Below are 16,221 nucleotides of genomic sequence, written 5' to 3' on the forward strand. Positions count from 1 at the left end.
GCTTTTTGCTTGTAGAGTAGGCCTCATAGGCATTTGATATTGGTACTTCGTGAATTATATTCTGTCGTGTTATAACAATGACCCTTAGTGCCAAAACAGTCTCATTTATTTGGTGTGTGTTACAAAATTGCCGCAGTATTAGAAAGGCATATTTTGTTTTATCTAGCAGACTGTGGCAAAATATATGTAATCAGATCGAGAAACAACACCAGTCTGTTGTATTATTTGTATTAACAGCTTTTTCAGTATTAGATAACAACATTTTGATTTTTCATGTAGCAAAATGTTTGACAAACTTTGATGAGGTTGGGGGTTCGGTTGGGTTGTTTGTGGGAGGAGACCAGACAGCGAGGTCACCGGTCTCATCGGATTAGGGAAGGACGGGGCAGGAAGTCGGCTGTGCCCTTTCAAAGGAACCATCCCCAGCATTTGTCTGGAGTGATTTAGGGAAATCATGGAAAACCCAAATCCGGATGGCTGGACGCGGGATTTGATGAGGTAATAGATTCTTTCATCAGCTGTGACATAATCGTGATAGATTCTTCTGCAGAAAGGAAAGCACGCCATGTAAAGCTGTAGCAAGGTTAGAGAGAAAAAATGCTAGGAGGTTTCTTGTTTGTCTCTTGTCTTTATTCGTTTTATGTATTCTATATCTAATTTTATGTCACACAAAACAGCAAGTTATTAGCTAATAGGCAATAAAGAGTGCAAATTTTCTGATTCCTTTCAGATTACGCTGATACTATAGCTCCCTACTTAGCACTCATATACAACCGCTCGCTCACCGATAGATCTGTACCTACAGATTGGACAGTTGCGCAGGTCGCACCAGTGTTCAAGAAGGGTAGTAGGAGTAATCCATTTAACTACAGACCTATATCATTGACGTCGGTTTGCAGTAGGGTTTTGGAGCATATACTGTATTCAAACATTATGAATCACCTCGAAGGGAACGATCTATTGACACGTAATCAGCATGGCTTCAGAAAACATCGCTCTTGTGCAACGCAGCTAGCTCTTTACTCGCACGAAGTAATGGCCGCTATCGACAGGGGATCTCAAGTTGATTCCGTATTTCTAGATTTCCGGAAAGCTTTTGACACCGTTCCTCACAAGCGACTTCTAATCAAGCTGCGGAGCTATGGGGTATCGTCTCAGTTGTGCGACTGGATTCGTGATTTCCTGTCAGGAAGGTCGCAGTTCGTAGTAATAGACGGCAAATCATCGAGTAAAACTGAAGTGATATCAGGTGTTCCCCAGGGAAGCGTCCTGGGACCTCTACTGTTCCTGATCTATATAAATGACCTGGGTGACAATCTGAGCAGTTCTCTTAGGTTGTTCGCAGATGATGCTGTAATTTACTGTCTGGTAAGGTCATCCGAAGACCAGTATCAGCTGCAAAGCGATTTAGAAAAGATTGCTGTATGGTGTGTCAGGTGGCAGTTGACGCTAAATAACGAAAAGTGTGAGATGATCCACATGAGTTCCAAAAGAAATCCGTTGGAATTCGATTACTCGATAAATAGTACAATTCTCAAGGCTGTCAATTCAACTAAGTACCTGGGTGTTAAAATTACGAACAACTTCAGTTGGAAGGACCACATAGATAATATTGTCGGAAGGGCGAGCCAAAGGTTGCGTTTCATTGGCAGGACACTTAGAAGATGCAACAAGTCCACTAAAGAGACAGCTTACACTACACTCGTTCGTCCTCTGTTAGAATATTGCTGCGCGGTGTGGGATCCTTACCAGGTGGGATTGACGGAGGACATCGAGAGGGTGCAAAGAAGGGCAGCTCGTTTTGTATTATCGCGTTATAGGGGAGAGAGTGTGGCAGATATGATACACGAGTTGGGATGGAAGTCATTACAGCATAGACGTTTTTCGTCGCGGCGAGAGCTTTTTACGAAATTTCAGTCACCAACTTTCTCTTCCGAATGCGAAAATATTTTGTTGAGCCCAACCTACATAGGTAGAAATGATCATCAAAATAAAATAAGAGAAATCAGAGCTCGAACAGAAAGGTTTAGGTGTTCGTTTTTCCCGCTCGCTGTTCGGGAGTGGAATAGTAGAGAGATAGTATGATTGTGGTTCGATGAACCCTCTGCCAAGCACTTAAATGTGAATTGCAGAGTAGTCATGTAGATGTAGATGTAGATGTAGATGAAGAGTTCTTTTTCTCCCAATTACAAATAGTCCCGCTATTAATAGTGATTTTTTTGTTTTAAAAAGAGGGGCAGGCTGTCCAACTGGCCAACTAGGAGCAGGAGAGGCATCACAGGACATTTCAATTTCCACTGTTTCAATTCCACAGAGCAAAATACAGTGACGAGATGCTGCCAAATACGAAAAGAAGCATACAGCCTGGTACAAATATGGCTGCCATTTCAAAATAATAAACAATAATTTTTTTAAAAAAATATTTTTGTGACGACTAAACATTGGGGATTCCCCCATCAAATATAAAATTTTTCTGAGATGGTCAAGCAAACAGTTATTTTTTTCTTGGACCACTTGGTATGGATTGACTCATGTATCAGACACTCTCAACAAACCACATATCTACTACTGTGAATTCCTAGAGGACTGAGTAAACCGTTAATTCATATAACAACACAATTTGCAACAAATTATGCTGGCAGTTGCATCTACATTCTCGTAAACATCCATGGTACTCACGACCTTCTAAACCTTAAACAAGTGTTGTCCTTACACTGTCCATTGTAATTCTGTCTTTGCTGGCATACACAACATACCATGTCATGTGATTTGTAACATGGAGACACATGACATAGTACCGTATTTACTCGAATCTAAGCCGCACTTTTTTTCCGGTTTTTGTAATCCAAAAAACTGCTTGCGGCTTAGAATCGAGGGCAAAGCAAGCGGAAGCTCAGAAAAATGTTGGTAGGTGCCGCCACAACTAACTTCTGCTGTCGAATAAATGTAGCGCTACACAGGCATGCTTTGTAGGCACAAAGATAAATATTGGCGCCAAAACCTCTGCGTTAGTAAATAAATTTTAAAAAAAAGTGGAAGACGAGCTTTTTTTTCTCCGCCCCGAGTTTCGACCACTGCATTTTTGTACATTATCCAATGAAGTAAATACAAATTCCGTATTGTTCATCTTCAAATGTAGCAGAATTTCAATGTACTACGAAAATCTGACTGGCAAGACTGTTTGGGATGTTTGTCAATATGGCCAACTCTACGTTCTAAATTTTTTTGCTACCTGTGAGAAGAGATGGTTGCTAATAGGAACCTGATGAAATGTGAATCACATGCAGTATTCTCTTCACCATAAGAATAATACGAATATAAACATTTTGCCATGTATTCTTTCGTGTTTGCTGCTATCTCATTTAAATCCTGTCTGCGTAATAAACTACAAAACTAGAGTGAGACAACAGCAAACGCGGAAGAATATACATATCGTGTCATGTTTATATTCGTATTATTCTTATGCCTAATAGTGATACAGTCAGAAATGAAGCACGGCAACTGACTCTAATTTCTGTGCAGAATTTGATGTACTAAAGAAGCGGCTGCAAAGATTTTCAAGCGGAGAAAAATTTTCACCTAACTCTCGTTCAGAACATGTTCTATCATACACAGTCTATTATTTGGTTCTTGTTGATAATTATGAAAGAAAGCAGCAGTGTAAGTAACAACAAATAGCAGTCTCTTGCCATTGTTTCCCTAATGAGACGATTCCTCTCTTTTTAAAAAAAATTGTAAGTGGTAGTAGCGTGCACAAAAGAAAGCCATGCCGCGAGCGGCGACAGGCCGTAAACACGCACTATCAGAATGCAACAAACAATACATGACTCAGTACAGTAATGCATTTTCAGCTTAGAGTGACGTAAACACCTATAACTAAGAAAACGGCACTTATCAGATCAAAGCAAAATAAGCAATCGATTCAAACCAGATGAAGCACGTAAAAAGGAAGGGGACCTGTATAAATACGGACGGAACGCCTGACGCATAGCAATGGCTACCTGGTAAAGCTTAACTGCTAAGCTTACGACTCGAACCAAACTACTGTAGCTGTATCGTCATTCATTCGACCTAAATTGTATCTTGTATTACAATGGACCAACTTTGTTTCGATTTGGAGGTGTGGCCTAAAAGTTTTCTCTCCCCTTGAATTTTGAGTCTCAAATTTCATGTGCGGCTTAGATTCGGGGAATTTTTTTTTTTTTTCCCTTTATTTCGAGCCTCATTTTTCAGGTGCGGCTTAGATTCGAGTGCGGCTTAGATTCGAGTAAATACGGTACATTACATTGTGTACATGCAACTATTTCATTGGTTCATCCCAAAGGTTCTAACTAAGTACCACAAGCAAATTATACCTAACATGATGAAACATGGTAGCAGAAAGAGGACAGACACAGATACAAGTGCCCCCATGAATGGTTATATAATTCTCATGTTGCTACTTGCATTGCCAACGACTGTAGAATGGTGGCTTGGGATGAGTCAGAAGTTGTTCGGCAGCAATAAAATGTCTTTACTACTCCAGTAGTTCCTATTAAAAGCTGCAGCCCACATCTGGCGAGGCTGGAAGGTGGACCTCAACCAAAGCACCAAGTGTAAAGCGTTGTTGGTCATTGACAGCTGGCATGCTCAGCAAGCCCCAAGCATAGCGTGACCTTGTGTAGTCAGAATCCTCTGCTGGAGGTGGAGTTACATCAGGGTTGATGCAACAGGATGACACAACACATTGAGTTCGAGACAGCTTGTAGGTGGCATCTGGTATTGTCAAGATGATGATGGAGCAGATTTTCTTCACAGCGGAAACCGACACTGTTGGACACCGACTCAGTGGCTCGCCGATTCAACCAATTAACCAATCCAGCTTGGGAGCCAGTATGTATATGCACTAAAGCAGGTTTGCTGTAGTGTTGCTAATGCATATTTTATGTATGTCGCATGCTGAAATGTCCCTGGTTTTGGTAATCAGTCAGGCTTGGACACCAAGCAGGTGGCAGTGCCCAAAGGGTGACCTGGCGCAATGCTTTGCCACTGTAATGCTGCAAGTGGTCCTCTTTACTATGTCGAGTCCTCTTGCCTAGGCCCACATCATTAGATGTCTACAGGGTGTATACGACCCGGGACAGCTAGGAGATCTGGGAAAAACCCGGGAATTTTTTCATCCGTGAGAAAACCGGGAAAAATCCGGGAATTTTTTTAGAATTCCGGGAGTTTTTCGTTGTTTTAATTTTCAGTTAAATTTTTGTAATTTTCAGTGTTTAGAACCATTACTCTAACAAAGGATATTACTGTATCCCGCTACTGCAGAATAATACTGCAGCATTGAAACATGAACGAGAGAAAAAAACGAAAGTGAAACTTAAATTGCAAAGAAAATGCGCTGTATAAAATAACACAGTGCTCGTACAAGTGTCTGCCAACAGCAAAATGTGTCAAAGGCTTTCCGGAGACTATGCAATGCTTCATAACAACAGGATGTCAAACCGGCCGACTGGGAGCAGGAGAGGCGCTACAGGACACTTTAATTTACACTGTCTTGAAATGGTTTGATGGCATCCATTACAAAATATACAAGTTTGAGTTCCACAGAGCGAAATATAGTGACGTGTGGTATAACAATGTTGTTTGAAGATGCGTAGCACCTCATTGCACACTTAAGACCAAATAAAGTGTCTTACATCTCCTCGAAGATATATATTTTATGCATCAGACTCTTCAGAAAGATGTGGTCGAGGTCTACGTCATTGAGAAACTGGACATATCAATGTGCGCTGTAAGGTGAATTATGCAATTTAGTATGGTTCATGGAATTCTGACACTCTTGGAGTATCCTCTGATGTCTTGTTTCTTTTGTGAAATAATGTAAGCTCTTTAATGTTTTACACATACGAAGATACGGGCTTCCTACATCACCGTAGCTACACAAGCGCGATGTAGTCTCTTATCTGGCGCTCTCTGACAACTGCTGAAATGAATCTATTTCTAACAGGTCACGGGAAAATATTGCGAATTGTTCTTAGGAAAGCGTTATTTTAAAAGTAAATTTCCTTTTACGCAAGATGAACTAAGTGCGAGAATGTACGATGGATTTCTTAAATCACAGTGTCTGGTCTTTTAGAAATCAAGTCTTTGATGACGAGCTATTTAGAAGAATTTCGAGCCCAGAAGATCAGAGATTTATGTCGGTATTAAAAATTTTGCTGGCGTATTTGTGTGATGTATATTAAAGTGTAACATGCGCTAAACAGCTCAACATTAAAGTGAAAGCTTAGCTTCTATTGTAGCTTATTAATCTTCTAGACTAATGTATATGAAAGCTTTTCTTTTCTTGCAGCCACACTATGTATATTAATTTAAATCATTAACTTTTCCTGTTGATGGAATTCGAATTTATGCTTTAGTAATACAAAAATATGCAGCGTACATGTTGCTGCATATGAAAGATCTTTTTTCACCCTGAGTATCGTTTTCTGAAGTGCCGCAAATTCTACGCTTCTGTATAAAACTATATCCTATCAAAGGACAAGTTTTACAGTTCTGAGGGAAAGTATACTGTCACTTAACATGGCAATAGCGTATTCTCACCCAAGAGAAAATGTATTTTTAACCGGGAGATCTGGGAAAAATCCGGGAATTTTTTCTCCTTGTCCGCGTATACACCCTGTGTCTAAGTGTTTCTAACAATTCTATAGAGAAACATGCCTCACCAGGATTCGTGCTGATCAGCTTTTTGTCTGTGTGTTCTGGGCCGTTGGCATGCTTCAGTACCGAAAATGTGCTGTCATAAATAGCATGGAGAAGTCAAAGGCATCACAGCTTGATGGCCTGTCTATTGTAATGTGAATAGTAAAAGAACTTTAGCTGGAAGTAGATGTGTGGCAAACAGAATACTTAAATACCACTATGATCTCAGCAAACTGGTCCATATAGTATCTCAGTATTCTCATTCAAAAATGGAGGTGATCCAACAGAACTTTCCAGTCCTACCGTAGTGCTATTTTATATGATGCAGGTTTTCAAATGCTTTGTTTTAACTCTTGTCTGAGGCATCATTGAATTGTCAGTCAGTGTGGCTGTATCAACAGGTATTGCACCACAGATGCAATTTCTCCCATCAAGCTCATGTAAAAACCAGAAAAATTATGTAACTCACTATCAGCTGTTCATGGTAGCCCTCCATGATCATGGGGGTTACAGAGATTTTGTGATGGAGTGAAAATGTTATACAAAGACATCAACAACCAAGTGAAATGCCCAGCATGATAATCAGAAAGCTATGCCATTGTATAGGGTGTATCTCAGAGATCTGCCGTGTCACACCTACCATTACTCTTTTTACGAATATTGTCACACAGGGTCTACAGAAGTAGTCCCATGGGATATACTGTACAGTGATGTCAGGCTTGCTGCCACAGCAATGAGCACCTGAAACAGTGAACTGAAAATGGACATGAATGATTCCAGCAATATGGCTTTCATGTAAATGCCCACAAAACCAAATACTTGGAAACCAAGTAAACCACTGGTTTGATTATTTGATTACAGTAAGCAGTATCACTATAGAGAAATAAGAACATTTCTGATACCTGGGATCCTCTATGCAAAGCAGTTAGGTGCAAATAGTGATGAACAGCCCAAAATTAGTGTTGTGTGTTTGAAGTGGTGTAAAGTCGTGGAAATTCTAGCTGACAGAACAATTCCACTCTTAAAGCCAAATTGTATTGGACAGTTGTGTAGTGTATTGTTGTACGCTGCACAACTAGTCACTAATGCTAAAAACTGCTGAGTAATTCCTCCAGCTTGTGTTGGATAACAGAAATGATTTTGACAATTGTACGAAAAACAGCTCCATAAGACAGCAAATCATTCTGAAGCTAGTTATTGGAAAATGTAAGAAAGCCACCTTAAGTAGTTATATAAAGGTGTGTATAATATTTTAAGGTTGGCAGTATTAAGTCTATAAACACACCCGGCTTCAGTACCAGTTCTAGAGGTGATCCATTGTGTCCAAAAGAAGGGTTCACCAAGTGAATGAAAAAACCGAGCAACAACTTCTAAGAATCAGTCATTCTCCAATCACTTTGGTCATGATTGATCTTGTTCCCCGAAATGGTTGTTCACAGTTCATTGCAGTTGCGAGTCAGTCTCATTCCCCAGAACATTCACAGTTCACTTCGTTCAGACTCATTCCTACCTCAGTCTAGCTCCTCTGTTCCTCATTCCTACATCGGTCTGTTCAGCCTGTTTTGTTCTCTCTTGTGTAGTCACTTGTTCCAATAATTTTTTGTAATTACGTAACTTATAAAACTTAAGACTATGTACATATTATTTAGGCCACAAAAAGAGAAATGTGCTTATCTCTTTTTCACTTTGATCAAATGTAGAGCACATATTTATCACTAGGCAAGTTTTTTGTTTGACTTTGTAGGCTTTCCTGCTGTAATAAGTCTTGAAACTCTCTTCGGGTTTGGTGCCGGATCCTAAAATCAACAAGACTTGATATTTTGGCAATCCAACTGGTCGCCATCTTCAGGATGTGCTGATGAGTCCCACTGAAAACTGATGGCTGGCTGCAAATCGATGTCCTATATAGGTCACCGTTCAGTACACGGTGCATGCGCCACCCATCACGGTTGCTGCCTTCCAGGACTGGGAAGTGGTGCCGCCCTTAGTAGAACACTGGCAGCAATGATATATCACACTCAGGGCCGCACTGAAGAACATTCAATTTTGATGCGGAATGGTACAGGATTACACGTCCTGCTAAGGGGAAATCCGTTGTCTCTGTTAATTAAATTATCCGCCAACCACTGCTTAAATGAAGGACATGGTATGAAATTTGATGAAACTGTGGTAGTTGCCAACATTTTCGGTATTTGGAACAGTGTTATAAAGAGGCTGGGCATTGCACTGCCGAAATGTGCTTGTGGAACTGCCTGCAAGAGGGGCAGTGTCTCTGGCTCTAATATCTCCTTGATGTAATGGTTGCTGCTCAGACTGCCTAGAGTATGTAGTAGGCAAGATTATATGCACACGGCCACCGCTGTAGGACAAGCTGATGTGGGACTCATCTGGAAGAGAGAGAGGGGGGGGGGACCTAAGTTTCTCTACTCGGCACACCTGTGACAGTGTTCACATGCTCATTGCAGTCTGAGGTGTTGGTGATTTCTGGTCAATGGGATTCTACACGCTATCATACGAGCCACCAGTTCACTCTTCAGGCATACAGCTGCCAAATTGTCAATGGAAATATATCTGTTCCAGTTGCATTGCACCAGTGTTGAGCTAAGGGTGTGGATGACACTGTTCTGTCAGATAAACCTTGCAAGCAAGGTGGCTGTCATCCAGAACTGTGGTCAAATAGTGTATTCTCGTATCCACCCATTGTTGCGTGTGAATGTCTTCCATCTAGTGGTTCCACGCATTCTCTACAGTGATTGAATGTGGCATAGCACTGACGTATCTAGCCACACAAAAGAAGGCACTGTTGACTTCCGTGCATGTCATCTCTATGCAGTGTTAATCACTTATTATCAGTCCACTGTTTTACACATTCTCCATTTTGAAGTGATTCTGGTCATTCCTTCTGTGTGTTGCAATTTACACAACAGTAGTATAAAAGCAATGTTACAATACTCAAAGAATATGAAGATTCTCATCCTGTAAATGAACATATTTGGATATAAACACTATTGTTGTTCAACCAGAGTTTCGTTTGCCTGTTATCAGGAGCTGACCAGGAAAAAGAGGATAACAAAAAAAGGGAAACCACTGTTAGTATGGGATGGACTCCAGAAAAAAAAGTGATTGACTTTTTTTTCTAGTGTTTTAAATGTCTTATTTGATTTTATGTATTTCACAGAAATCGTTTCAAATTATTTCAATTATTAAAGATTAGTGGCACATATTGTCAGCAACACACATCTTTTCACAGAAGGGATACAAGAAACTGCAGCTTAATGTATTCATTGGTAAGTGCTTGTTGGTGTGGTGGTGGTCTTTAGTCCAAAGACTGGTTTGATGCAGCTTTCCAGGCTACTCTCTCCTGTGCAAGCCTCATCATCCCTGGGTAACTAGTGTAACCTACGTCCTTCTGAGTCTGCTTAGTGTAGTCATCTCTTGGTATCGCTCTACGATTTTTACCTCCCACTATTCCCTCCAGTACTAAATTGGCGATCTCTTGTTGCCTCAGAATGTGCCCTACCAACCGATTCCCTCTTCTATTCAAGGTGTGCCACACATTCCTCTTCTCCCCAATTCTGTTCAGTACCTCTTCATTAGTTACTTGATCTACTCGTCTGATCTCCAGCATTCTTCTGTAGCACTACATTTCAAAGGCTTCTATTCTCTTCTTCTCTAAACTATTTATCGTCCATGTTTCACTTCCATACATGGCTACACTCCATACAAATACTTTCAGGAAAGACTTCCTGACACTTAGATCTATACTTGATTTTAATAAATTTCTCTTCTTCAGAAACACTTTTCTTGTCATCGCTAGTCTATATTTAATATCCTCTCTATTTCGACCCTCATCAGTTATTTTGCTGCCCAAATAGCAAAACTCAACTACTACTTTAAGTTTCCCACTTCCTGATTCCCTCAGCATCACCTGATTTAATTCAACTAAATTCCATTATTCTTGTATTGCTTTTATTGATGTTCATCTTATAACTCCCTTCTAGACACTGTACGTTCCTTTCAACTGTTCTTCCAATTCCTTCACTGTTTCTGACAATCTAAGTCTACTAATGCTATAAATTTAGGTTTGCCTTTCCTTAACCCATCTTCTAAGATAAGTTCTACAGCAGTATTGCCTCACGTGTTCCTACATTTCTACAGAATCCAAACAGATCTTCCCTTATGTCAGCTTCTCCCAGTTTCTCCATTCGCCTGTAAAGAATTTGTGTTAGTATTTTGCAACTGTGACTTATTAAACTGATAGTTTGGTAATTTTCACACCTGTCAGCACGTGCTTTCTATGGAATTGGAATTAGTAAATTTTTTTGTGAAGTCTGAGGGTATTTCGCCTGTCTCATATATGTTGCTCACTAAATGGAAGAGTTGTCACAGCTGCCTCTCCCAAGGCTACCAGTATTTCTTACAGAATGTTTCCTACTCCTCGGGCCTTGTTTTGACTTAAGTCTTTCAGTGCTCTGTCACATTCTTTGCACAGTGTCATATCTCCCATCTCATCTACATCTACATCCTCTTAAATTTCCACAGTATTGCCCTCAAGTACATCACCCTTATGTAGACCCTCTATATAATCCTTCCATCTTTCTGCTTTTCCTTCTTTGCTTGGGACTGGTTTTCCATGTGAGCTCCTGATATTAATACACATTGTTCTCTTTTCTCCAAAGGTCTCTTTAATTTTTCTGTATGTGGCATCTGTCTTATCCCTAATGACATATGCTTCTACATCCATGCATTTGTCCTCTACATCCATATATTTGTCCCCTAGCCATACCCGCATATCCATTTTCCATTTTCTGTCAATCTCATTTTTGAGACATTTGTATTCCTTTTTGCCTGGCTCCATTTACTACATTTTTATATATTCTCCTTTCATCAGTTAAATCCAATACCTCTTGTCTACTAGTTCTCGTCTCTTTACCTACTTGATCCTCTGCTGCCTGCACTCTTTCATCTTTTAATGCTAGCCATTCTTCTTCTTCCACTGTGTTTCTTTCCTGTGTTATTGTCAGTCGTTCCATAATGCTCCCTCTGAAACTATGTAAAACCTCTGGTTCTTTCAATTTATCAAGGTCACATCTCCTAAAATTCCTACCTTTTTGCAGTTTCTTCAGTTTTTATCTACAGTTCATGACCAGTAAATTGTGGTCAGAGTCCTCATCTGCCCCTGGTCTGACAATTTAAAACCTGCTTCTTAAATCTCTGCTTTGCCATTATATAATCAAACTGGAACCTTCTGGTGTCTCCAGATCTCTTCCATGTATACAACCCCTTTTTATGATTCTTAAACCAAGTGTTATCTGTAATTAAGTTATGCTGTGTGCAAAATTATACCAGGCAGCTTTCTCTTTCATTCCTTACTCCCAGTCCATATTCACCTACTACTACTTTTCCTTCTCTTCCTTTTCCTCCTATCGAATTCCAGTCCCCCAGGACTATTAAATTTTCATCTCCCTTAACTATCTGAATAATTTGTTTTATCTTATGTTATATTTCCTCAGTCTCTTCAACGTCTGCGAAGGTATTTGGCGTATAAACTTGGACTACTGTGGTAAGTGTGGGCTTTGTGTCTATATTGGCTACAGTAATGCATTCACTATGCTGTTCAGAGTAGCTTATCCGTGATCCTATAGCTTATCTGCAGTCCTATTTTTTTTATTCATTATTAAACCTACTCCTGCTGATTTTGTATTTATAACCCTGTAAGTGCTTAGTAATAGATTGGAAAATGCATTACTGATCTTAATTTTTGTAGGTTTTAAGAAAGAGATAACATAGTAGATAGCTATGCATGAAAACATTAATCACACATTGTAGAATCATTTAGTTATTTCTTAGAGGACTATCAATGAAAAAAGGTGTATACATGAAAGGTTGATAAATATAATGTAAACACAGTAGTAACAGTTTGTCAGTATAGATAACGAAAGAATCTCAAGTAATTGGTAGTGAAAATTACTTCAGATCTTACGAAAATGAGCTCCCCACCCAGGCCGTAAAGGCCCAAGAGATGTTTACCAGCCACCATATCATCCTCTGCCTTGAGGCGTCATACAGAGGCTCTATGGAGGTTTATGTGGTCAGCACACTGCTCTCCGGGCCATTTTACAGGCTTTCCAGACCTTGGAGGTGCTACTACTCAGCGAAGTAGCTCCCCAGTTAGCATTGTGAGGCTAAATGCAGCCGGTACCAGTCCTCACATTATTAGGAATTAAGCGTGGGCACTCCGCATGTCAGCCATCTACACTGACCACTCAACTATGGCGGCAGACGTAAGATCTTACAGCATAATCAAAATCCATCTCCAGTGGCTTATTACAAAAAAAAATATTGGATCTTAAGAAGTACATTAAGGAGCATAAGAGTATGACCTTTGTATGTAGGACACACATCTGAAAATACAATGTTCTGAGTCATTCATAGCTTGAAATTTTGAGACAACTTCTCCGCTGAATATGCTGTTTATAACCGGTAGAGTATTGACTGTTTAAATGGCAGAATTGCAATAAAAAAATGAGGCCATTAGATGTGTCTTGTGTGTCAGTTAACACAGGCATTTGATTGTGTAGACCTACATTAAAGCAAATGGAATTAAAAGTAATACTAAAGTGAAATACAAGTTAAGCTCAAACAGAGAGTTCTGTATGAAAGCTAACTGATGTAATGAGTGTAAGGAGACTACAGTTTTGTGGCCACATATACAGAATGGATAATAACAGACTAACCAAGCAGATCTTCAATATACTAAAGAGCTACAAATCCAAACCCACATGGGTAACTGAAATTTAAGAAGATATGAAAAACTCAGGAATTAGAATGTGCATAATTGATAACAGAATACTTTTCAGAGAAACGACACAAAAGGCAGGATTTCAGGAAAGAAGGATGCCTGCAAAAGGAAGAAAGTGGACCCAGCAAGAAAATGAATGATACTCTTAAAGAATGAAATAAATCCGGGAACAACAAAAATTAAATACAAAGATGCAAAACCAAAGTTGATTTAGCATACCCTCCTAAAGGGCTACTCAAACAAATAAATAAAACAACATTTGGAATTAACTGTAAAGCATTGTCATGTTAATTGATATTTAAACATAAAATAATATCGCACAGTAGTCTAACAATAACTGAACTTACACTCCTCCTAGGTCTCATACTATAGTCTGTTCATAATTACTATGGTAGGAAGTATTGGGGGGGGGGGGGGTGAGGGGGGGGGGGGGGGAATGGGCAGTTGCAGCCCATGTAGGAAGTACGGACCGCATTCTTCCATTCCCACAACACCTGTAAGTGCAGCAGACACCCAAAGTTGGCAAACCTTGATGCTACCACCACAACACTTCGTGCTTGCACTGTGTGGTTTTGTTTGATGTCCCCCTTCTTTTTTTTTTTTTTTTACTGCAGCAGGAGACCTTATCAGCAACACACTTCAAATGAATTTCACTGCAGGAATTTAGTCTGTATCACACAAAATAATTACTAAGTGTATTTACAGTATAATTACTGTAATACTGAAATAATATTGTTTGTATTGCCTTTTCTCTTATTTTTTAATGCTACCTCGCGTACATAATATACGTTTTCTCACTGCAATGAACACACACAAATCTTATATTTTGTCATGTTAGAAATAAATAGGCAGATAAGAAAAATTCATAACGGGTTAATGATAAACCTAGCAACCCAGTTCTCATAACAAAACCATATAAGTGACTGCTTAGTACTTGATGCGCAAGCAGACCATAGTGTGTCATATTTTAATGGAAATATATCTTGTTAGGAAAACTGTGACAGACTTCCGGTTTGAAGTAGATGAAAACTTGATGTATTCTTAAGATTTTATTCACATATTGTGTTAGTGTAACTTTAATAACAAAGAAGTTTTCCACATTCTGAAGATTAAGTAACATCGTCGGAAAATTCATCTCATAAAGTGCCCATATCACAGTTCTGTTTGCACTGTTGTTCTGCAGTGGTAACACTGTGAGTAAAGCAGAAAACACTATACATCTGATATTAAGGACAGAGGGTAATCTGTCACAAAAGATGCATATTCACACTGTCTTGCAGCAATTGAAGGATACTACTTTTGTTTGGAAAATTCTCAATAATCGGGACTGACTACACTGAACTTTTTATTTTGTGTAATTATTATCCTTAACCCCATATGTGTTAATATTTAGTTCAGGCATAAAAAATATTTTAATGCAAAATCAAATCATCAGAAGCATACATGACATTAATTTCATTAGCATCGCAGTGCACGTTGACAACATAGTAGCAGTATTCATGTTAAGACACCACCATAAACAACTTCCAGAATTAATCCTTCCCACTCCGCAATGGAGTTAATATTGTTTTGAAACTTCGTACCAGATTAAAACTCAAACTGCAAATCTTGCATTGCCCTGGCAGTACTCTTACTGACCGGGATACCCAGCATAACTCATGACCCGGCATCCCAGCTTTATTTCTGCCACAAGTTCTCCATTACTTTTCAGAATTTGAAGAAGATCTCATTCATATCTTGTTGGATTAGTGCTCCTGGAAGAAAAGGTACTGGGAACAAATGGTGTGTGGGATTGTTTCCAGAGTGAACCTTTCATTCTGCTATGGAATGTGCACTGTTTTTCAAACTTTGTGGTAGATTAAAACTGTGTTATACATTGGGACTCGAACCCATAATCTTTGCTTTTGTGGGCAATGGTGTCATAGCTCCCCATTGCCAAGTAAAAAAATCTGCTTCAATAAATAAGCAAGCTGTCAAAGTGATGTCACATTGAAAGGCATACACTAGACTGGTAATCACATAACATGTACTGATTAATTGTTACGGTTATTTTCATTTTTGCATTTTATAGTTCTACTTGTTGTTATCACACGCACACACATTCGCAATATGAATGTTTAATGTTCCTGTGTTTGCAGAGTGGTGCAGAAGTTTATCGATTGACTGCAGGTGTTGGCGTAGTAGTCTGTTTACGACTCTTTAGGAACCTGCTCTTTGCTGGCTGTTATGATGGTTTCATCTATATATACAATTTACAGGTTTGTGATGAATTTTACTGTGGAGTGTATAATCAGAGTCTGTATTTTTTTTAATTTTGTGTAAAAAAAAAGCTTGTTAAAATTTGACTTTCTATATGATCTGAATTTTACACACACCAAGTTTTCCATTCATGTATACATATAAAAAAGACAATTTCTTCTTTACTATTAAAAACAGTCTTGATCACAATTTATTTAGTACGGTGACTGGTTTCGGCCACTACTGGGGTCATCTTCAGACCAATGAGTAAGAACGTCTTTCTGCTAGAGAATCTCTTTGAAGATGACCACAGTAGCGGTCGAAACCGGTCACCGTACTAAATAAATTGTGATCAAGACTGTTTTTAATAGTAAATATATGTAACATGTTGATCACTGTCACTCCCACAATGTAGTCAAAAAAATTCTTCCTTAATAATAATTATAATAATGTTGTTGAGGTCTTCAGTCCTGAGACTGGTTTGATGCAGCGCTCCATGC

The 16,221-nt window shown here is 39.2% G+C and overlaps 1 protein-coding gene across 2 annotated transcripts in view; it reads left to right on the top strand.

Annotated features, from left to right (window-relative positions):
* The window catches only part of LOC126337228 (uncharacterized), a 204,113-nt gene that overhangs the window by 174,670 nt on the left and 13,222 nt on the right, over window positions 1–16,221 (top strand). For both annotated transcript variants that reach the window (XM_050001449.1, XM_050001450.1), the window contains one exon: window positions 15,622–15,741. In XM_050001449.1, the coding sequence (XP_049857406.1) occupies window positions 15,622–15,741 (120 nt within the window). The remainder of the gene's footprint in view (window positions 1–15,621; window positions 15,742–16,221) is intronic.

The sequence above is a fragment of the Schistocerca gregaria genome, chromosome 1 (genome assembly GCF_023897955.1).
Source record: "Schistocerca gregaria isolate iqSchGreg1 chromosome 1, iqSchGreg1.2, whole genome shotgun sequence".
NCBI lineage: Eukaryota > Metazoa > Arthropoda > Insecta > Orthoptera > Acrididae > Schistocerca > Schistocerca gregaria.